At 40.6% G+C, this 23,224-nt stretch overlaps 1 protein-coding gene across 7 annotated transcripts in view; it reads right to left on the bottom strand.

The window, feature by feature from the left end:
• The window catches only part of LOC106700241 (epidermal growth factor receptor substrate 15-like 1), a 146,219-nt gene that overhangs the window by 57,109 nt on the left and 65,886 nt on the right, over positions 1 to 23,224 (bottom strand). For all 7 annotated transcript variants that reach the window (XM_023339361.1, XM_023339360.1, XM_023339359.1 and 4 more), the window contains 6 exons: positions 15,085 to 15,157; positions 14,764 to 14,925; positions 8,757 to 8,954; positions 7,773 to 7,952; positions 767 to 872; positions 505 to 555 (listed from right to left, as the gene is read on the bottom strand). In XM_023339361.1, the coding sequence (XP_023195129.1) occupies positions 505 to 555; positions 767 to 872; positions 7,773 to 7,952; positions 8,757 to 8,954; positions 14,764 to 14,925; positions 15,085 to 15,157 (770 nt within the window). The remainder of the gene's footprint in view (positions 1 to 504; positions 556 to 766; positions 873 to 7,772; positions 7,953 to 8,756; positions 8,955 to 14,763; positions 14,926 to 15,084; positions 15,158 to 23,224) is intronic.

Below are 23,224 nucleotides of genomic sequence, written 5' to 3'. Positions count from 1 at the left end.
AAAAATAATAAAGGGAGGGATCAATGATTTCCAGATTGTTAGAGTGGTGTGAAGTTTAGCTAGGAAATCATCAATTATGTTAGGATTCATCTATGTCTATTCATAAAATCTGATGAATCCAATCCACTGGGTAGATTAAAGGGATCTCTTTGAGGACATTAAAGTTTGGATGACATTAAACTTTCTCCTTTTAAATTCTGACAAGACTGAAGTTGTTTTTGGACCCGAACGTCTGAAAAAAAACCTGCTTAATCAATCACTTCATCTGTATGGCATCAGATTGGCCTACAGACTGCAGGTCTGCAGGCCAATAATAAATAAATAAAAACTGCAGCTTTACTGATGGTTCCTAGAATTTTTGACATAATTTAAAGGCAAAAAACTTTGGATGTAGATCAAAGTCAAGTGTAATCCATGCCAAAGTTTTTTTCCGACTGACAATAGTGACTGCACTGAAGTTATCTGACTTGATTAGTTTCTAAAATAAAAGTCGTTAAAAAGTACCTGTAGATGTAGATGATGCCTTTCCAAATGGGTCACTTTCAAATGGGTCACCTAAAATAGAAAAAACATGTACAGTAAGAGAAAACATAAGGTGAGAAGGGAAGAATAAAATCTATTAGCAACAAAAAAAGGGACAAAATTCTGTATGGAAATAAGAAAACCCAAGAAATGGGACAGTAAAAGAAATTAGTGCAGGGAAGCTGCCTTCTCTATAAGACAAGATAATAAGAGGGAGAGGGGAAACAGTAAAGGATGCAACAACCTTTGAATGGGTCTGTTTTAAATGGGTCTTCAGAGTTGAAAAGGTCCGACTGAAGGTCTTGAGGCCGATTGTAGAACACTGATGGCTTAACTTTGAATATATCTTCCTGTGATATGAGAAAAGATTTTTCAGATTGTGTAAATGACCAGAGGCATAAACACCAAAGACTATCAGTAGAGTTCTTCAACTTTACTAAACATGTGGTATGGCTGGCTTACAACGTGGTTACACCATCTACTCTTGATTAAACTCATTTTATGCTTTTCATTTACATCTGAATGACAGATTTTTCAAGGAACAATGGATATGTATTTTGGCATGCTATATTCCAATAAACAAGATAATTAACTTCTATTAGTATGATTTAAAGATATGTCCATTTATTTTGACCTTGTATCACAGCTTTTTCATGTTCTTTGTGTATGAAATGTTGAAAAATGTACTGAAATAATAACAAAGGCTAATAAAAATAAATTAAATTAAAATGAATAAAAATGAACAATTAAATTTCATATAGTTTCATAATAAAAATTAACAATTCTATTAAAATTAATAATGACTTAAGCCAGCTTTCTTTCTCCCTCATTGGATTCAGTGAGTCTATAAATTGTTTGTATAATCCTTATAACTTGATCCAGCTTGTGTTATTACCGTAATATCTACATATCTGAAATTAAAATAATCAAACAGTCTTTCAATAGTCCAGGGAACCAAAAACAGAATAAACTCAGTACAAAACAATAAAAAAAAAAGAAAGTTAAAAAAAAAAAAAGGTCCGGCGGGCGGACCCCTCAGAAGAGGTCCGGAGGGCGACAATGGAGCAGTCTGGGCCTTCACACATACGACTGGGGGCCGCAGGGACTCGGTAGAGGGCTTGAGGGGAGGCGGAGGCGGGGACTCAGAGGGAGCGCTGGTGAGCGACGAGAAGTCTCTGGGGGGTGACAAGGAGTCGGCAGAGGGCGACGAGGGGACACTGGGAGTTGATGAAGTACCACAGGGAAAGGGCGACGGGGAACCACAGGGAGGTTTGGAGCACCCACTTACAGGTGAGGGCCTTGCCCCCAGCCATGCTGCCTGTCGACCAAGTGCCAGCCTGGCTGCCTGGAATCCCATGACCATGGGGACTATGGCTGGAGGCGAGGAGACAGCGGCGGCTGGATGCAGGATGGCAGCGTGAGGTTAAGAATCAGCAGCGATGGCAAAAGGCAAAGAGGCTGCAGCAGCTGCAGCTGAAGGTAGTGCTGGTCTTGGAGACGGCGGAGAGAACGCTGCAGCGGTGACGAGGGGAGCCGCAGCAGCGGCGAGACGCGTAAAGTCCGCTGCGGTGGCAAGTCTGCTGCAGTGACTGGAGGTGTGGCAGGCGCAGGAGACGTGACCGGAGCTCCGGCTAGAGGTGGTGCTGGTCCCAGAGATGATGGAGAGGCTGGAGCTGGGGTGGCGGAGCGGAAGCATGGGAAATCCGGTTTTGGAGGCAGAGGTTCTCCAGCCATGACAGCTAAAGCTGTCTGGCGTTCCCACTCTGCCTCCTACTACACCAACCCCAGTGACGGGAGATGGGCGGACCAGTCCTCCAACACATACAGGAGCCTGATGGCTATGCTGAGGCGTCTGATGGCAAAGTATGGTTCAGCCACCATCTCCACATAGTCTTTTATGGTGTATAGTAGTTTATTCCAGCGTACAGGGTCCATGATGTTCTGATACTTTAGCGTAAATCACTGTTACTTGTAGTCAGGTCCTTCTGTCATGATGTGTGGTAGAGAGGTGGTGAGGCAGACGCAGAGGACCCAGATTGGAGTGAATAAACGATGATTTAATGTGAAAATGCAAATCCAAAGTGTAGAATCCAGGCAGCACAGATGAGCAGACATAAACAGCTCAGAGCTGGTAGCAACTGGCAAATTGACAAGCCAAGCTGCGACAAGACGGTTAGACAGACAGATATGACAAGGACCCAACAAAGAACATGGAACACAGGTGACATTAAATACAGAGACAATAATCAGGGAAGGAGAAACAGTTGCAAACAATCAAGGGGTAGAGAGGACAACACGGAGACTCAGTTAACTGAAAACGACACACAAAAACCTAACTTAACACAGGGAAAAAACCAAATCCTTATACTATTTACTCGTTTGCACAGTTTGGAAAGCAGTTAAACATTTTTCGAACAAAGTTTTTGATTTATAAATATCTAAACTAATTTGACTTTTGGTAGATAAAGTGCTTCGCTCAATTTGGGGAAAAGAGATAAACCAGCCTTCACAGAACATTCATCCATCCATCCATTTTCTGTACACCAGTCAGGAGGTGCTGGTGCCTATCTCCAGCTAACATTCCAGGCAAGATGCAGGGTACACCCTGGACAAGTCACCAGTCTGTAGCAGGGCAACACAGAGACAGATAAAGGACAGACAAGCATATACACACTCACACCTAGGGGCCTTCACAGAACAATGGTGAGAATTTTTGAATGAACATAATAGGACCTTTTTATTGTTTGTGTTTTACAAGCATCTTTGTAAAACACCTTTAGCTTGACAAACAAATGTCAGGGTTTGGGAGCTCAGTCCTGCGGAGCTTCTATCGCTGTGTGGTGAAGAGCATTCTCTGCACCCGCATCACTGTTTGGCACTTCATCTGCACTGCTGTTGAGTGGATGAGTCTGCAGAGGATGGTTAAAGCTGTGGGGAGCAGCCTTCTCACTACCTCGGACCTCTACACAGGGGTAAGCACTCGGCATCATGAAGGGTTCCACCCATCCTGCACACAGACTGTTTCAGTATCTCTTCTGACCGACAGCTGAGAAGCATCCAGAGCAAAACCTCTAAGAAACAGCTTCTACCCTGCAGCCATCAAACTGATGCACTTAACTCAGTTTTATCTCACTTTTTAACTTTATTCATTTACAGGTGCTGGTCATAAAATGTGAATATCATGAAAAAGTTTATTTAAATCAGTAATTTCATTCAAAAAGTGAAATTTGTATAGGGAAGCCTAGGCGCAAATTCAAACTGGAAGACTCTTTCTAGCCCCACCTACATCATCCAACCGGTGCATCCCGCTCATCACTGTCGACCAATCAACGCTGGTCCAAGATACGTCATGTCCAATCACTGTCCAAGTCCCAGCTGATAAGCACCTCTATCCATGGCGTCTTCCGCTTTCCAGTAGAGTTCAACCCACCACCGCTCCTTCACCTCCTCTCGCCCTGCCCTTCGGCCGCATTCTTCACCAACCTCCTCCACCAGTGCCGGGTCCCGGGGGGATGATGTTCCTATCAGCAGCTGGAATGCTCATCTGAGCCTATCGCAAATTTTGCAATAATCGATGTCCTCAGCCGGGGCCCGAGCGCCAAAGACTTAATTCATGCATGTTAATAAACTTTTCTAATCGTCTTCCTTTTCTCTGTCTGGGTCTCTCCAGATTGAATTATATTCATTCATTACATTTTCCTCACCTACACGCTGTGCAGCTATGAGGGTGGTGACTAAGGCCTGCTAGGTCAATCACCAGTAACCTTACTCCCTTTCAGATTACATATACCAGTCTATGGTCAATAAAGTCGTCTCTGCCATTCATGTCTTCAGTGAACATTCTAGTAGTCACAGGTAATCATACTCTTTTAGATTACCTACACTAGTGAACCCTTCTCTGCCATTCACTACTTGAGTGGACAATCGATATTTAGATCAGACCCCAGGGATTCTTTCGGGTGCCACATGTTGCACGCCCCACCTCACCTGTTCGGACACCACAATGTCATTGTCGTAGATATCCTCTTGCCTCTCATGAGAGGAGAGTTAATACCTAATCCAGCTGCAGCCCACTACCGAGTTCATGAAGAAACTTTTAGTTGGATTTAGATGAGGAGATTCACCTAGGATTAACGACCTTCATCCGAGTGACACAACTCGCTTCATTCAACAGGCTAATTTACTAGCAGTAGGAGTGAAATTAGCTCCCACGGATCACACTCATTCACGGTCGCTCTCCTTTTTTTTCACCAAATGTTCTTCGAATTTGCCCAGGTTAAAATTTAGTGACTTGGTTTACGAGTCACAGAGGTGTTGTATTAACTACATTATTTATTGGCTAAGGCAACCTATAAAAACCAGAATCGAGCATTATAGTTATTTTACGACCATATTTGAGGAGACACATTAATTAAATGTCCACCACATCTTTTAGATTATACTTTATGTTAGATATTTTATTAGTAGGCAACGTTACGTGAGGGTCAGTACAGCTTAATTCAGTAGCAGAAATAATAAAATAAGAAAAATCAATCATCTTATCTAACCTATCTTTCCCCAACGCTGACACAAAGAACTAAAAGAAAATTTTGAGAGTCGGCGTATGGAATTTCGAATCCCAGATATGGTAAAGAATGTGTCCCAGCAGGAGGAGGAAACTGATCAATGAAGGCAGGCGTCCCTGCAGGTCTGATGAGCTTCCGCCTCAGTGTAGATGTTGAGGTTACACAGGCCTTGGGTGCTGGCAGGAAGAGTGGCGAGTTAGAACTGCAGTTCCTCTTTTTTGCCTTTGTCCTTTGTCTTTGGGGTCTTAATCCAGATGATGAGAGAAGTGCAATTTGGTGCCACAGGTTGCAGAGCTGAGAGGTTGAATCCCTTTCGCAGTCTTCAGTCCACCTGTGGCCCCGGCTCTTCTTCAGCTGCAGAGTTCTTTGTCCATCTTGATCTTGGCTCAAAGCTGCCTAGAGGAAACAACAAAAGGTTCCCCTCTTGCATCAGTTTTTGTAGGAGTTTCCACCCTGTGAATGTGTTTGCATTGGCTAGCACGATTGCCATGCTTCTTCATTGGCCGTCCATTGATGGTTTTAGATCCATTTTTGCTTTGGAGACATTATGTCATGTCTGTGTTCTTGTCTGGGCATGCTCACAGGTCACACTCCATCCCTCAGCCTGCACATTCAGGCCTTTTCTCAGCAGTCTAAGTTCCTCGTCCATCTGTTTCCTGTTCAGTGTGGTTCCTCTTTTGTGCTGGGCCATGAATCTCATGCTCCAGTCAGTCACCTTTGCTCTACTTTCAGTTCTCCTTTATTCCTACTGTCTTTCGCCTACTATTTACCTCCAACTGAGTGCAGTTACACATTTTAAATCATCTCAAGCTCATTGTCAAAATCACATAGCCAGTTTTAGCATTAAAACAATATTAATACAAGTATCTTGCATTGGGTCTTACTCAATTACTCCAATTACTCAGTCTTTAGACTTCATTCCTTAAAACTTTCTGCAGCTTAGTGTAATGGATTCTGCTTTTTCCTCTATCTCTTTTAGCCTCTTTAATTTGCTAACAGCTTCAGCTTACATAACCATGTTTATGTGTGACTGCCGCCAGTAATACATATGCAGACTGAAACTGATTAAACTACCCTTTAGGGAGGGTACAGATTATAAAGAAGAATAAAGCTAAACACACGCTACAATCTTTGCCTCACTTGGCATCAACCCTAAGTGTGGCCCAGTGCTGGATGGTGAATGTAACTTTATATCTGTTCCATTTGTATGACATGTATGGCTTGTAATATTTGATCATTTTTCGGCATTAAGGCCTGTTTTTATATAGAACCAAATCACGTTATTTCTCAAAGTAATTTACACTGAGGGGTTCTGGTCGGGTCAGAAACTGGTTAACGGACCTGGGAGGTGTAAAATAGAAATGGAATAAAAGCAAAGCTTGCATGACACAAAACATAAAAACACAACCTCATTGATCTTATTGAAGTATGATTCTACTGTTGGGTCTAGATGTTACTGTACATCATAAACTTTAAAGGTTGGTTAGTTGTGATTAGTAATCATCCATCTGATTAGTCTAATCGTGATTAGTTGTGATTAGTAATCACATTACTTGTGATTACTAATGACTATAACTCATTAGTTGCAAGTTATAATCATCAACATTAAAAGAAATAAACAATTGAAATATATCAGTCTGTGTGTAATGAATAAAAAAACAAGTTTCACTTCTTGACAAGAATTGCTAACATAAATCAACTTTTTCATGATATTCTACTTTTATGACCAGCACCTGGTCATAAAAGGTACATAGATTATATATTTGTACTATATGTGCAAACATACTGTATATATTATACTTTATATCTGTTCTCTGTTATTTATTTATCCATTATCTGACACACTTATCTCTGGCGGGTTTGTGTGGGGTGCTGGGTGCCAACAGGCAGGAGGCAGAGTATACCCTAGTAGTCCATCAGAAGGAAACACAGAGAACGAAAAGACAAACAATCATGCACGCACACTCACACCATTCACACCTAATTTAGAGAGATCAATCAACCTGGCAGTCATGTTTTGGACTGTGGGAGGAAGCCAGAGCCAGAGTACACGGAGAGAACCCATGTAAACATATGGAGAACTTGCAAACCCCATGCAGAAAAACCTTGGGCTGGGATTCAAACCCAGGACCTTCTTGCTGCAAAGCAACTATGCTACCAACTGCATCACTGTGCAGACCTATTTAGTTATATTTATTTATTAAGCTTCTTATAGTGGGACCTGAGTCCAAATTTAATACCACTAACAAGTAAAAGTGAGCTGTTATGACAATAGAAAAATCCTTCAATCCTTGAAAACAACAGTGCATTTTTAAATGCCACTGATAGACAAGCTATGGAACACAGCTTTACCAGTGTATTGATGTCATCCATTTCACAACATTACATTAAGAAAGATCCTAAGTTCAAGGAAGTCTTTCAAATACATTTTAACAATTTTCAATAGCCATATTTCTGTCAGTGTACAGAAATATGGATGAATTAGAAAAGTATAACTACGAGAAAAAAAGAAAAAAGATATTTTATCCAACATTTAAAAACACCTTATGAGATAAAGACCTGATGAAAATGAATGAGAGAATAAGGAATCCTAGTCAGAAATTATTACATCTTAAATTTTTGTAATACATAATTTTATCAAAATAGGAACATGTGATCTACAATGGGATGTATAAATTTCCTAACCTGTCTACCCTTCCCTGCAGCTGAAAAGCCTCCACTCTCTTTGTCATTGAAGCCTTCGCTCATGTCGGCCAGGTTTGTCATACTGCCTCCATTGGTACCATTTAAGGTGCTGCTGTACTGCTCAATTCCTTTAGACATCTCCTGCTGACAGTCCTGAATCTGGGATAACTTGCCGCGAGCCTGCAGAATACAAAAACACATGTTCATACAAAACCTTCTCTTTCTTTCACACCCATGTTTTCTGAATGGCTTTCTTTGTGTAGCCAAGAAAAGGAAATGTTTTCAGGTGTTCAACCGTCCATAAATTACTAAATGTGAAAATTTAAGTAGCTCAAAAAAATACAAAAGAATAAGTGTAGCATCTCTTTTCAATGATCTTCTTACTTTTTTTTTATAACCAATACAATAAAACTTATCTATGCAATAAAATTATTTTCATCACCCAGGTATGCATTATGTTCACAGTTATTTTTTTTCCATTTTTGGGACCTTTAGTTACTGAAAATTGTAATAGAGCTATGGCTGGTGTTACAATTCAAGCTGTGTTGGAAGCCTCTGAAGGTCTCTCTGATCGGACAATCAGCCATTGTTTGCCTGGTCAGACAAACAATGGCCATTGTTTGTCTGATCGGCCATTGTTTTTTTCTTTCAAAAAAAACAATGGCAGGCAGGGGGTCTAAAATACCCCCTACCTGCGGGGGGTATTTTAGACATTTCAGCCTCATAAAACTGATACATTAATATCTTATTAATACGTGTTTAGCATTTTTTAGCCATTGTAGTGGCGGGTGCGTTGCTCCAATTTAGCCACTTCATACTTTCACCCGCATTTGGCCAGTGGCAGGTACTAATTTCCACCCCTGATTGGTAGTGGTGCCCATTGTGTGTGAGAAAAATATGACAGGAAACAGAGGACACCACAGAGCCCATGTTAGTAGTAATAAAAATAATTAATCAAAATAGAAAATGAAGAATGACCCCTACTTGGTTGATTTCATCCTGAGTCGACTTCAGAGAAATGATGATGGTTTCCAGTTGAATCTTGCCAGCAGCCAGGCTCTGTTCCAGCTGTCTCTCCTCCTGGTGTAGATGGTCCAAATCAGCCTTTGCTCGGCTAAGTTCTTCCTCCTGGTTTTGCAAATCTGACTCCTGGGAATGGATCTGCCTCTGAAGAGTTGAGATCTATAGCAAAAAGAAGAATTTATAAGAAATGACATAAGTGCTTGCAGAGTGTATGTTTTATACTGGAAGTATTTTTTTTCCATATGTAGTGTACAATGAAAGTATTATTATTATTATTATTATTATTATTATTATTATTATTATTATTATTATTATTAATGATAAAATAATGACAATAATACATTTCCAAAAATATCAATAATTTAGTTACTGTTACCAACAAATACATTGTTGCCATAAATTAGTAGCAGTCAACTAAACTACTAAAATATTGTGTACATGTTTATTAAAATTGTCACCATGTTGTGACGATATATGAGACAGATAATCTGTGAAAAAAAATCAAACTCCTCTGCCTCCTCCCAATGCTACTATCGCCGTCTGACGAAATGCACCGCAGCCGGTCGAAGACAGCCAATCAATGTCAAGAAGACTGTCTTAGTTCAGTCAATTAAGATCAGATACACACTGATTAATGTGCAAATGACAGAGTGACAACTGACCATTTCAGAATAACCGTTTATCTGATGTCATTGGTGACCATACTAACTAGCACGGACTTATAAATATTTCTCTACTGAAATTGACCATAAAGCTGTTTACTATAGCTTCACAGCTTTAGTTTCAGACTAACTAGTTTCAAAAGATAGCTCAAGAGTTTCAAAAGTTCTGATACTATTTCAGAAATACTATAAAAAATTTACATTTTCTAAATTATTTCTGGAAATATTAAGCAGTGTAATAATTTTGTGCTCCACACTTGAGCTGTTTGCTTGACAGTTTGATATGATTGCTTTACTTGCTGCATTTTTATTACAAATGTGCGCAAATCTTTGTCTGTATTCTGCTGATGTCGAGAAAACACAATTTCGCAACTGTAGTATTTCCATTAAATAACAAATGAAATCAGAATTACACATGAACAAACTTGTTCATGCCATAAGTCATTAACAATAGTGGCAGTGACAGACATAAAGAGCTACATGACACATATTCATAATTCAGCCATAGAACTCATCTTCTATTAGTTTTTCGAAATTGCTGTGTTTTCACTGGGCAAATTTATTAGCATAATTTCAATTTACTTAATTTTACGGTTAATGGAAATGAACTACTGTTGGTTATCAATGTAAATTGATGCTGCCATTTTTTGTTAATTTGACTAAACATGGTAAAAACTGAGATTCCTCAATTCTTATTGTGAACATTCATTAAAGGGTCAGTATTTTGTAAAATCTACTTTACATCATGTTATGATATTATTTCCTCATTATAAACATACATGGAGTGTTGGCTTGATTCTTTTCATGCATGTTTAATCTCCCGTGACAACCATTCAGCTGTCCAAAATGCCAAGGTTAACCTAGCAGTGCATTTGAGATGCAGCTCCTCCTCAAGGCTGCAGTTTCCAAGCTTCAGAGCTTTTGCATTACAGAGCACCCTACCACTTAGGACTACAACAGGAACGCAGTCCATCACACCAAAAAGTGCAACGAATTGATCAGAAAGTAGTAAATTACCCTCAGGACTGGCAACGCAGCATTAAACTCAGGCTTACATCACTTCGTAGAACAATCTTTAAACCAATATTACAAAAAAATACAGGAAATGTCAGTCTTTTATACATGCTCAGACATTTGTCACCCTCAAATGTGGTGACACGTTTGCTAAACATAAAAAGCTTAATTGTTAGTTTCAGGGGGTGACTTTCTGCTCTCCTCAGTGTTGAATGTTCACAATAAGCATTGAGGAATGCCTTAAAATGACCAACTGAGCAACTGGTCTAGTGTAGATACTATGTCTATTATTGTTCACATCCTCAGATCTAATAAATCCATCACTACGGTGAATCTTGATCACATGACCTATCGGCCATAAGGCTCAGGGCAACTGGGGGTCCACAACCATAACGACTGCCTTTTGCAGAAGAGTTCAGGAGGGTTTGTTTGCCATTTTTGTCTTGTCTGTAAGCCAGGAAGGTGTTCTTTGATTAACCTTGCCCAGAAATAATCAGCAAGAATCTGAGAGTGCCACAAACGTCTTCGACTGAGGTTTTCTATCTCTAGGTAGACCACCTGGGGTAGGGGTCCCTCAGGTTCCACAGTCAGACCACAGATCTGCAGGCGTTCCTTTTCTGGCGATGAGGGCCACAAGGAAAGCATTTGCATCCAGGTTATTTATGAGATCCAAATTTATTTATGGGAATCATTTTCATAGTCAGACACTTGAAAATGATTCCCTAGCGTTTCTCATGCCATCTATCTTCACAATCATGGGCCTGAAACAGTATACACCAGTGGAGGAAAAAGCTGGTTTATATAACCTAAGCTGAGCGGCAGGAAGATCGGCTATTTAGGAATCGAGGGTTGAGGACAGGTGCACTGGTATTTGCCTATCGCTTCTCTTCCATGCAGTATCCAATAAGATCTCCACAGCTGTGCAAAGACCCATTCAGGGCCTGGATGATGAAGATGGATGCCATACTTCTGGATGAGAAGACGGGTGAAGAGGCAAGGAGGGTCCAGGCTATATGATGCAGTGTCGATCCATCAAGACCTTCTAGACGTCATAATCAACCTTCTACTCTGATAAGGACAACTGAGGTGTCCATTTCAGGTGCCAAGGTGAGTAAGCTTTGGGATGAAACCAATTTAGTCTCAGAAAGCACATGACACTCCTCTCAAAATGACTCCTGTTGAGCTCGCCTAAGGACGGAAGGTTCAGCAACTTTATATTCCTCAGTGCTAGGTGGAGAAGTTGAGAGCGCTTTTCCACAAAGTTCTTTAACAGTAACATCCTGCCATGTCTTGTACTGCATTCCATCCTGACAGGTAAGTGTTAAGGTGATAGCTGTTCCACAGGATGTGAACAGTCTTTCAAAGCTCAGATTCCTCTTTAAAGGGTTCAGAGTTTGGTTTTTCTGGCCATGTGTTGGGACTGCGGAGCAGAAAGGGGGGTCCATTAGACCATCAGTTTGGCACTTTGAGTTCTGCCACAGTCTTCCTCCATGTCAGGTCATCCGCTGGATTCAGAGTCTACATTGTGCAAGGTACAGTTTTATGTCAAAACTCAGCTATCCTGGCTCCTACAAAGATTTTATAGCAGCAGGGCTGCGAGTTCAACCAGTTGAAGACAGTTCAACCACAGATCTGTCCTTTTGATAGCTGAGGTGAGTTCTTTCTTCAGGATACTGGCCAGTTGTGCTGCCACCATAGATCCACAGAGCTCTAGGCGAGGGATAGAGAGGGTCAGTTTTGGAGCTACATGGGAGCGAGCTAGGATGAAGGTGAGATGAACCTGACCGCCACAATCTTCAGTCCTTGTACAAGCTATGGACGCTTTCCCTAATGCACCTGCGAAGACTGGCACTTCATGGATGTCCCCTTCTAAGTTGGCATTAGTAGGAGCATAAGCACGTGGGAAGGTAAGCTAAGGTAGAAACTGAAGTTCTGCCTCCCAATCAGTCCAAGCTTGAAGGAGCGTGGATCGGAGGTTTGAGTCAGCTCAACCATGCCTCTTATTGCACAAGTGCCTAAGGAGGCATTTGGCCCGAGTAGTAAAAGGTAACAGATAATGTAAAGGGTCATACTGTGATGCAAAAATTCTATATATATTTTGGAGAGTTGGCATCTCATAGGACACAGATCTGTGTTTGTAGCTTAAGAAATTTGTATTCCAATCCCAACTGAGCCCAAGTGTTGTCTCGGAGGAGTTGGATTTGTCTTCTGCCAGCCGTAGAGCCAGACTTTGTGATCTAGCTTCAGGAGGCAAATGGCTTACAATCCTTGGGTTGTAAGTCATTTGGCATAACTTGAACCTGCTAATTTCAGCAATTCTGTCAGTCAGTCTACAAGGATTTTGGCTTCTCTAGGCAAGCTAACACTGTGTAGGCAGTTGTCCACATAGAAACAGTTCTCAATGGTTCTGTCACAATGCTGTAGAGTAAATGTTGCGCAGCAGGGGCTTGAGGTTGTCCCAAAGGGCAGGACTTGCCACTCAAAGATTTTAGGAGGTTCATCCACCTTTAAATCCCACCGAAGGAACTTCAATAGGGGGCAATTTTCAGGGAGAAGTACTTGATGGAACATCCCTTTGATATCTTCACTGACAGCCATAGGATATTCATGAAACCTGACCAGGACTTCCAGTAAGGGGGCTCCAAGAGTAGGGCCAGGCAGCAGAAACTGATTCATGGACTGTCCAAGGTGAGAGGTGAAGTGAGAGCAGTTGAAAACTAGACAATTCTTCCCATTATGACTGACGAGATGATGGGGAATGTACCAGATCTCCTTTGATGACGTGCTTGGTGTCACTTCCTTTGCAGCTCCCGATTGAATCAACTTCTACATTTCTGCTCTGCAAGGATCTGCCTGATAGGAATCCGTTAATGGGTGACTCGCTGTGCTTTGTAGCATGGTCATGACAGATTCCTTTGATGCATTCAATGGCGATATATGTGCATGGCAGAGAATAGATGTGGCATACCTTATAACCCTATCCACCATTATGCGAACTGTTTTAGTTATGAGCAGAGGCACAGCTTGCAGATCCTGCTTTGACCAGGTCACATTCTTTTCAGGTGTGCAAAAAGAAACACATCTGTAACTATTTAAGCTACATGCTTAAATAAGTCATCCGATTGGGAGGATGTGTACAAGCATAGGGCAAGCTGCGTTGGCTAGCCCATGAAAAGATTGATCCCTGAAGGGTCCACCGAAGCTGGGTGTGGACAGCTGCTGAGCTCCCAGTTGGGCTGGTTCTATGGGGCATTATTGGCTGTGCCAATAATGAGCAACTTCACGTTCAAAAAGGTGCAGTCTGCGACTCATTAAATTTGCAAGCAACTTTAGAAAAAACAAGCCCAAAACTGCTTATAATAATCGGACATGGCGACAGCAACTCATAATAGTTCCTGTTTTTCCAGCAACAAAATGCGCTGTCCTCCCTCCATTGTTTACATTTCTGTCACGGAGCTACGTTGTAACGCGTTACTGACATCACTGGTTCTGAGGGTCCTTTCACATTATGTAGGACTGTTACAGTCTGTTTGAAGGTATGGGCATCTTCCCTTTTGCAGGTTCATTCCTTGCTCCCTCTTCCCTTCTCCCTCCCAGGTTGGCTGTTGAACCCTTGGCTCCATGACTCATGACGAAGCCAATCAGATAAGCAATACAGGTGGTGCCAGGCTGTTTGACCTGATGTCGACGGAAGTTAGCTCTTTGTTCTGGAGGAGCTTGCTTGCCTCCTGTTTAGAGCAGGCAACATGGGGCCACAGTTCAGTCTGATTTCTCCCTCAAGTCCTAATGTTTGTAACAGACCAAATAGTGACTGCACCAGGAGAGAGAACCTTTGGAAGGCTACTATATCACCTTGCCTTATTTCTGGACTGTCTAGGACAGGAGTGTCCAAAGTCAGTCCTCGAGGGCCGGCATGTTTTTAGTGAAATAGAGGCCCAATTTCAAAGTGTTAAATTACAAAGTTTAAATTTTTATATATAGCAATTTTATAACAACTTGATTGTGCTATACAATGGCACTATGTGACACATACATTTGTATTTAAAAGCCCCTTTAAATGCAAATTTAAAGGGGAATTAAATCAGTACGCAAAGATGCATATATGTGATTCAAATTCAAATTTCTCATGTTGCTTCCTTTGGAAAAATAATTGCCCATCCTTGTTAATGTCCTCCAGGCAAGTGTTACTGTATATTTTTGATATGTAGCAAATGAAAACATTATTACTTTGCAGCACATGTTCATATCTTAACTATAAAATCACATTTACAAATTTGTTCTTCTTTCCTCACCAATTGAGATTCTTCCTTGCACTTCTGGCGTACTTCATTCAACATATCGTCCAATTTATGCTTTTGCTGTTCCATCTCCTCCAAACGGTCCTGAGCATCTTGCTTCTGCGCCTCCAGTTCCTGCAGATTGGTTGTCTCTCTGTCCATGTCATTCTGCATCTCCTGATAGATCGTTAGTTAAAACAAAAAAATTATAAAACCAGTCACAGCCCCTGCAACCTTTACATGTAAATGTATCCATGAACTCCTAGCTTTTCATATTATAGTAGCCTAATAATTTTTAAAAATTTGAAATGTAGAACACTGTGAAAATGTCCTCACCTGCACCTCAGCACTCTTTTGTCTGATAGCTTCTTCCATCTCCCTAATATCCTGATCCAGAGTGTACTTCTCCCTGAGACACAAACACAATAAAATCATTTGCCACATGTAAATGAATCAGCATAGTAATGACACAAAAATTAACAAATCAAACATCAATTATGACATGCATAAAGAACTAGACGCAATTTGTAGCACATTTGGATGGCATAGGTTGCATACTTTACTAATAAGCTGGTGTGTCAAAAGAATTTCAACTAATTTCAGTTCAATTCAAAAATACCTAATTTGTCCCAAAGGGAAATTAAGTCCTTAACCCTCACCCCCTAAATCACCAAAAACGCCTGAAAGGGTATACCCAAATTAAACCAGCTGCTGTTCTTGAACAATTTATACTACATGCAAAGCTTGGTCTCTTTACACTGGAAGTACCAGAGAAAGGTAATTTAACATTTCTACCTTTGGACCCCAGAGATGGGTCGATTGACCTGAAGGATTTTATCTATCAGGTGCTTTTGTTCTGTAAATAAGGCCATTACCTTATCAGTACCCTGTTAATGGCCTCAACGCATCTCACAGTTGCACAATTGTTCCTTAGACTTAGACTTAGACTTAGACTGACTTTGTTGTCATTTTCAATGCACAGGGTGTATACAGAACGAAATTTCGTTGCATACGGCTCAGGACAATGTTTGAGGTTCCAATGTTGTGAGTAAAATAAAATACAGTATAAAATATGAATATAAATCTAAACATAAAATATAAAGTGCAGGACTGAAAGTAAAATAGAAGTTATTTAGCTCTGTACATGTGCAAGGTATAAAGTGGAGACCAGTTTTTGAGTGCAGTCCAGTTAAGAGTTCAGCAGTCTGATGGCAAGTGGGAAAAAGCTGTTTCGGAACCAGGTGGACCTGCACCGGATGCTGCGGAACCTCTTTCCAGAGGGCAGCAGGGAGAACAGTCCATGGTGGGGGTGTGAGGGGTCACTGATGATGTTTCGGCCTCAGGACACTCATCCTGCATCGATGGTTGACCTGACACTTCGCCCTTTTGCCTGAGCTGTGTGTGGAAGGTTGTTGCCGAAGCAGTTTCTCCTTGTGTGCCTTCTTCTCACTCACATGAGAGTTACCCAACTCTTTTGCAAGCTCAACCAGGAAGTCCACCCGTCTCTCCTGCACCCCAATGCATGCCTGATAAAGCACATGTGCATTCAGTGCTGCCATGTCAATCATGTTTGCCAGGTTTGCTGACCAGCTGTCACATAGTGATGGAACCTTGGTCACCCCCCGCAAGATAATGACTGAAATAAATGCCATTAGTTCTTGTGAACTAAATAGGTGAAGCAGTCACCTATTTATCCTCCACAGCACAAAAGGCTGCATGCAAATTTGCATGTGCAAAGTCTCCCAGATCTCTTTTGCTTACATTTTTTGCATGATTTTCTTGAGGTGGATCAACACAATTAATTTGGTTAGTTTATTTCTAAACTGTCATTTTAAACCCACTTAGCTTTATTTAAAAGAAAAACATTACTAATTTCTTTTAGAAAAACCTTTGCATATTTCTTGAAACAGATTGTATGTTTTGCAAACTCTATGTACATTTGGCAAAATGACCTGGATAATGCAGCACAACATCATGGATCAGCTGCAAAAGGTCACATCTCTCCAAAAACACTTCATGTATGCTTCAAAACTAAACTGAAGAGCATTACCTACAGGAGATCTGATCTCCTGTAGGTATCATAGATACCCACCCCCAACATGGACTATTCACACTCCTACCTTCTGGCCTGACGGTCAATGGCCACATTTACAATTGAAGAAGGGATGCTAATTTGAGCCATCAGAGTTGTCAGTTTGGACTCAGGGTCTTTTGACCCTGTTTCGGTACGTCAGGGGAGAGGTCGAAAACCCTGGTACTCCCAGTGATGACAAGCAAAATTTTCTATTTTTGCAGTCAAAAATACTTTAACTGTAAGCAGCTTGTAGCTATCACATTTGTAACACAAAAGAAATTGAAAAATTTTGCTTCCCTCAGATTTTTCATTTTTATTTCTTGTAAATGAACATTGAGTGTTGAATGTATGAACTGGAAAATACAATAAATCTGTAGAATAAAGTATTCTGCTCATGAATTTCAAGACTGATCAAAATAGCACAAAAAAGAAATGTCATTTTGGACATGTTTATTTTTGAGGATGTACAGGTGTTGTCCAAGTGTGTCACTTGGAGTCTCCATTTAGAGTCTCCAAATGACACACTTGGACAACACCTGATATACAAATTTCCGATGACTGTAACTCCTCAGTGCTTCAACATACAGTCATCAATGAGGGCTTTAATGAAAGATAATGACCAGAGGAGTCCTCTGGTAGACATAACATTACTGATAGTGGAAATTACTAATGATTACATAAATAAAATACCATATCTGGGGGGGAGGAGGGGTTAGCGTACAATCAGACCTCCTTGCCCGTGCAATACGCTGTCTGTCCGAATATAGAAATCACAAGAAGTAATGAAGGTGAGAAGGACCAAACAGAGGAAGAGGACAGAGTTGGCCGTAGTGTGACAGAATGGACATTAGAAATAATTACACCCCCTCCCTTTTTCTTACTTTATTTAAAGACTGTTGACTATATTCATAAGCTGCACTTCTTCTTGAACTGAGAGATGCATTAAACTGCAGTTACAGCAGTTCGCCACCAGTTGGCATATAGAGCACGGTGAGCACTCCTGACTCAGCGAGCCAACGGCAACTTAGCGCAGTAACGGCTGGTCAGCGGAGGCGCTCACTGTTGCTCTTGTTTGTTAACAGGTCAACTAGCACTGCTATTTATATGAATTGTCTCTTAAAGGGGAAGTGAGCTAGAGTAAAGTAACGAGATATTTGTGTGTAAGTTTTGAATGAGTATTTGTTTGACCTACAGTATATTGTAAATATTTATTGACTCAGCGAGCCAACGGCAATTTAGAGCAGTAACGGCTGGTCAGCGGAGGCGCTCACTGTCGCTCTTGTTTAACAGCGTTCATCGAATAAAAGAACCTGTGAAAACCACACTGAGTAATCATTAAGTGTGCAACAAAAATTGGTGGCCCGTACGGGGATCAGCCGTGCTTCAGTAAAGAGAGAGAGAGACTGTGGCACACCAGCAATGGAGTTGGAGCAACTGCAGGACCAGCTAAGTGAGGCCCTGATGCAGTTGAAAGTGGACCAGCTACAAGAGATGTGTTTATATGGAAAAGTCTCAGCAAAAAATCAGACCAGAAAGCACAAGCTGATCAGACTAATAGATGCAGCTGTAAATACAACTATAGAGAGTGAGGAAGAGGATGTGGCTTGTGAATTCCTCAGCAGATTAATATCAAAAGCTAAAGAAGTGAGCAAATATGAGATGTCAGAGATGGTTGACGATGCTGTGAATCAGGATAATGCTGCTCTTATAGGTTTGCAAGAAAAATATGCAGCATTACAGCTAAGTTTTCAGGCTGCAACAAAGAAATTACAGGGAGAAATGGCAAAATTGGAAAACAAAGTGAAAAAACAGGAAACATCACCACTTCCAACACAACCTGCCAACCCCTTTGCAGCACATCCACCAGAAGTTACAGTAAGAAGACAGTTTAAAATTAATGGCCAAATTGGAGAAAGAGGTCAGAGAGACAAACTGTCCTATTCAAACCTGATCCATCAGATTGAAATGGGCCTAAAAAGAAATCACAGTGAAGTGGAGATCATAGAGGCTGTAGTCAGAGCTATTAGCCCAGGTTTACCCCTCCATGATATGCTAGAGATCAAAACAGACTTTACTATTGCACAGTTGCGTACAATATTAAAGGGACATTACAAGGAAGACAGCTCCACTGACCTGTACCATCGTCTAATTAACATTACACAGGATAGTAATGAGTTTCCACAAAATTTATTGTTTAAAGTAATAGAGTTAAAAGAAAGATTGCTCGCTGCATCTAGAGAACCTGGTTCAGAAGAGGATTATGGTCCAGAACTGATTTAAAAGAAGTTTCTGAGAGCAATAGGAACAGGACTTATTAATGATAATGTTAAATACCAGCTCAAGAACTTCCTGGATGATCTGACAGTTACAGATGATGTACTTAGAGTAAAGACTAATCAGGCAGCCAGCATTGAATGGGAAAGGCAACAGAAATTCAGAAGGAATAATAAAGATCTGAAAGTTAGGGAGATTAGAGGAGAAACACAGGCAGTTCCCAAAACAACAGTTGGACCAATTTGGGAGCAAGAACAGCCATCTTCCACCAGGAAAAAAAATAAAACTGGAAAAGTGCAATTACCTGCCTCTCACACAGAAACCGAGCTCCTAGACGCCATCAGACAACTTAAAAGTTAGATGCAAGACATCAGGAGACTGGTTAATGACTCTCATTTACCTGTTTCCAAATCAAGACCAAGTTGGATATGTGGCTGTAAACATTGCCAGGACAACAATAGAGGAGAGTTTTGTGACCACTGCTTCAAATGAGGATAAGGTGGGTATCTATCACGTGGGTGTAGATTTGTTAAAAACACATCAGAAAGGCCCGGAGAGGCAGATATGTCTGTGAGCAGTGTGACATCTGTGCCAGCAACAGGAGATGTTAAAAAGGAAAATGACCAAACAGGAAATGGACACCAGCCTACCACAGACATCACACACCATTCAGAACCTAAATGGAGTGAGACACGCAGCACCTGAGTTGAATGAGAGTGTTAGTATCAACCTCCTCTCTCCATCACAAAGAGACAAACTGCTCAACTTGATTGGAAAGAAGTGTACCATTATCTGCCAGCTGGATGGAGTGGAAACCAGAGCTCTATGGGATACTGGATCACAGGTCTGCCTCATGAGTGAAAAATGGAGAAAGCAGAATCTCCCCATGTTACTATCAGAAGTCTCACTGAAATTATTGGACCTGGAATAGTGGATGGAAGAGCAGGCTGGGTTGAGGTCAAATTTAAATGACCATCTGCGAGTCAAAGACAGCTAGAGCCCTGGGTGCCAGTTCTAGTTGCTGAAGAGGATGCGGTGGGAGAAGAACCTATCATTGGTTACAATGTGATTGAGTACCTATTAAAAATGGGTCTAGATCCTCCCCCCATCATTACAGAAGTTGTTAGTACAGCATTTTCTATTGAAAGTAAGAAGGCAGAGGTATTTCTAAAAGTCATGAGAAATACAAATGAGGAACAGGGCATAAGTACTGTTAAAGCATCGAGAGAAAACTTCATCATCCCAGCTGGCCAGATGAAGATGGTGAAGTGAAGTACACGAGCTGGTCCACTTGCAGGTCAGCAAGGAGTCCTATATGAACCTCTGTCACAGTCACAGCTACCAGAAGGACTAAGGGTTAAAGAAGGAATAGTGTGCCTACAACAGGGTTCCTGGTCCTGCTTCAGAATCTCAGTGAACAATGATACTGCTCATGACATTGTCTTACCCTCCAAAAGTAAAGTAGGTCAAATCCAAGCAGTAAAAGCAACATATGTGGCACCAACAGAATCAACAAAAATAAATGAAATAGAGACACCAAATTTCAATTGTAAAAAGGGAACTTTAACAGGATCAGAGAGCAAAGGGGAAAAAAAGAAAACCAAAGCAGGGCTGAAAGTGAAGATTGTTGGGATCCACCAGTTCCCATCAGCCACCTTTCCCCAACACAACAGCAGTTTGGGAAAGGTGGACATTAGGGAGGAAGTGGAGGAGATTGATTCTTTTCACAGATTAACTGTCTCATAACAAACTGGCAAGACATGGTGTCAACTTTAATAAATATGGAGAAAACACATTTCTTATTAAAGTGCTATACTGCAGCTTGAATAAAATGCAAATACATAGCATTTTTTAGAAGTCTGGATTGTTTCATGTATACTTTGCATGTTGCCTAATACTGTTTCTGGTGGGGAGAGACATTTCAGTATCTAAAACTAATAGAAAAAAAATTAAGCAACCTACATGCATACGGTATATGGACTGTTGGATGTAAAATTCATGACCAGTAAATATTGTACTGGTATCAGTATTGGACCAAAGAAAGCAAAGCTTTAAAATTGTGACACGTTTGATGGGTCAGATAGACTCAAAAAATTGTAACAGCAGCTGCACAGGAGGGGCCCAATTTAATTTTTTTTTTCATGGTGTCCAAGATTCCTGGCGGTACCCCTGGGATGGGGAGTGGTGTTTTATAACTTTATTTACCCAGCCTGGCTTGTAGACTTCTCCAGCTTTCTTGTTTCTGTTAACATTCACAACACCTGCATTTCTTTCTGAGCCCAACCATAATCCATGGAGATCCTAGTGATTTTGATATCTTCTCCAGGTGGAAAGACTCCAGAGGAAGTCACTCATTATGTCAATATGACTTTGATGTTCTATTTTCCGCAATACCGGTAACTTATCAGGCTGTTAAGTGAGCTGAAAGTCGTTGTGTTCCATGGAAACTGTTGAATAAATAATGAATGGTTATTTATAAAAACCATTAATTAATAATAATTAATTACCTTCATGTTTTTCGAAGCAAGAAGATGTTTTCTCCTTGCAAACCCCCAGTTCTATATGCACACAGTTAACAGAAGCATATAACTTTTGAGAAAGTATTGGACAGAGAATTAACAAATCCTGATTGTGACGTCCTTAGTTTTGAAACAAAATTTCATTCCAAAGCATAAAATTCTTTAAATGTTCGCTTAATAAAATTTGCCAATTTCCACGGGTCTGCAATCATCCACAGCAACTCCAAAGGCTATCAACTGAGGGATTGACACTAACCTATCAATTGACTGATGATTTAGTAAGTTAAGATAAAAATGCTCCATTTAATGATCTTAATACAATTTAACATAAGTTATAAAGGAGAATTCCAGCATTTCCAGCTCCAAGTGAACCTGACAAAATAAGGCCTGTAATCGTTAACACCATAGTCACACATGGCAGTTCAAAAAAACCAAAAACATATAAATTGTATTTCTTAAGATGTACAACAGTGGCAATTGGCTTGTGTCACATGAGTGATATCGCAACAGTGTATATCAAAAAGGAAGCTGATGATTTACTAGTACTAGTACAATAAATCATTGATGATTTACTAATCATCAATGATTAGTAAATCGATTAGTAAATTGAGTCAGAACAGAAGGAGGATAGAGTTTAGGCAGTCTCTGGTCTATGAAACATCTGCTACAAATACGATTTGAAGATATATCACAATTTTCAAACAAATTTTCTTCAGCAACATATTCTAAACTGGACAAATACTTCTCTGAATGATACCTGTTTGACTATGAAGGTACGTGTTTTGGTTTTTTCTAGCTGTTAGTTGATATGCTAGGATAGCAATAGTAATTTGTTAGCTGGCTAACATTACGTAGCCTATCTGTTTGGAAATAGAACATATTTAGGCTCTAATCTTAATCAGATTCTTATAGTATAGACTGGGGTTGCCACCTGTCACGTACAATACAGAATGGTTTTTAATTTGACAATTGTTGTTTTCCTGTGCTGCTGGAGCATCCCGCAGTTTTGGTTGCCTAGAGGCAAACATCACACACTGGCTACTCCTGAGAAGTCAAAGTCAGGTTGTGGTGCGCATCCTGTATTTCGATTTCTGAAAGGTGGCAACTCCAGTAAAGAATATAAATAATTTTTACAACCACCCTTCTGCTGGTAGCTACAAAATTCTGAGTAAGATAAAAGTCACTAATGTTAATGAAATATTTCCCCAAACACAGTTGAGGGAGAGAGCTCAGTGAGGTGAGTGACCCACCTCACCTCAATTTTTCACCCACGTGAAAAATTGCAGCTAAGCCTGAGTGGTTAGTACTTCATTAGTGCAGGTTCGTGGCATTAAAATTTTCTTTTGTGCTGCTTTGTTTTCTGAGATATAAAAAATTATTTTTTAGATCATCCAGAGGTCACCATTCTCCCATGTTGCTCCAAAACAAACCAGAGAGGGATACTTTTTTAGTGCTCTGCTAGTGCAGGTTTGTGCCATCAAAATTTTTGTTTCACCCTGTGACTGAACCTACAATGGACAGAGGAATAAGACCATCCCAGATATGGTAGGTTGTTAGGTAGGCTACTGTTGAGAAAGATGGACACAACAAAACAAAAAGAGAAATTATG

The sequence above is a fragment of the Xiphophorus maculatus genome, chromosome 9 (genome assembly GCF_002775205.1).
Source record: "Xiphophorus maculatus strain JP 163 A chromosome 9, X_maculatus-5.0-male, whole genome shotgun sequence".
Lineage (NCBI taxonomy): Eukaryota > Metazoa > Chordata > Actinopteri > Cyprinodontiformes > Poeciliidae > Xiphophorus > Xiphophorus maculatus.
The sequence above is the reverse complement of the archived record's forward strand: the minus strand, read 5'-3'. Positions and strand labels throughout refer to the sequence as shown.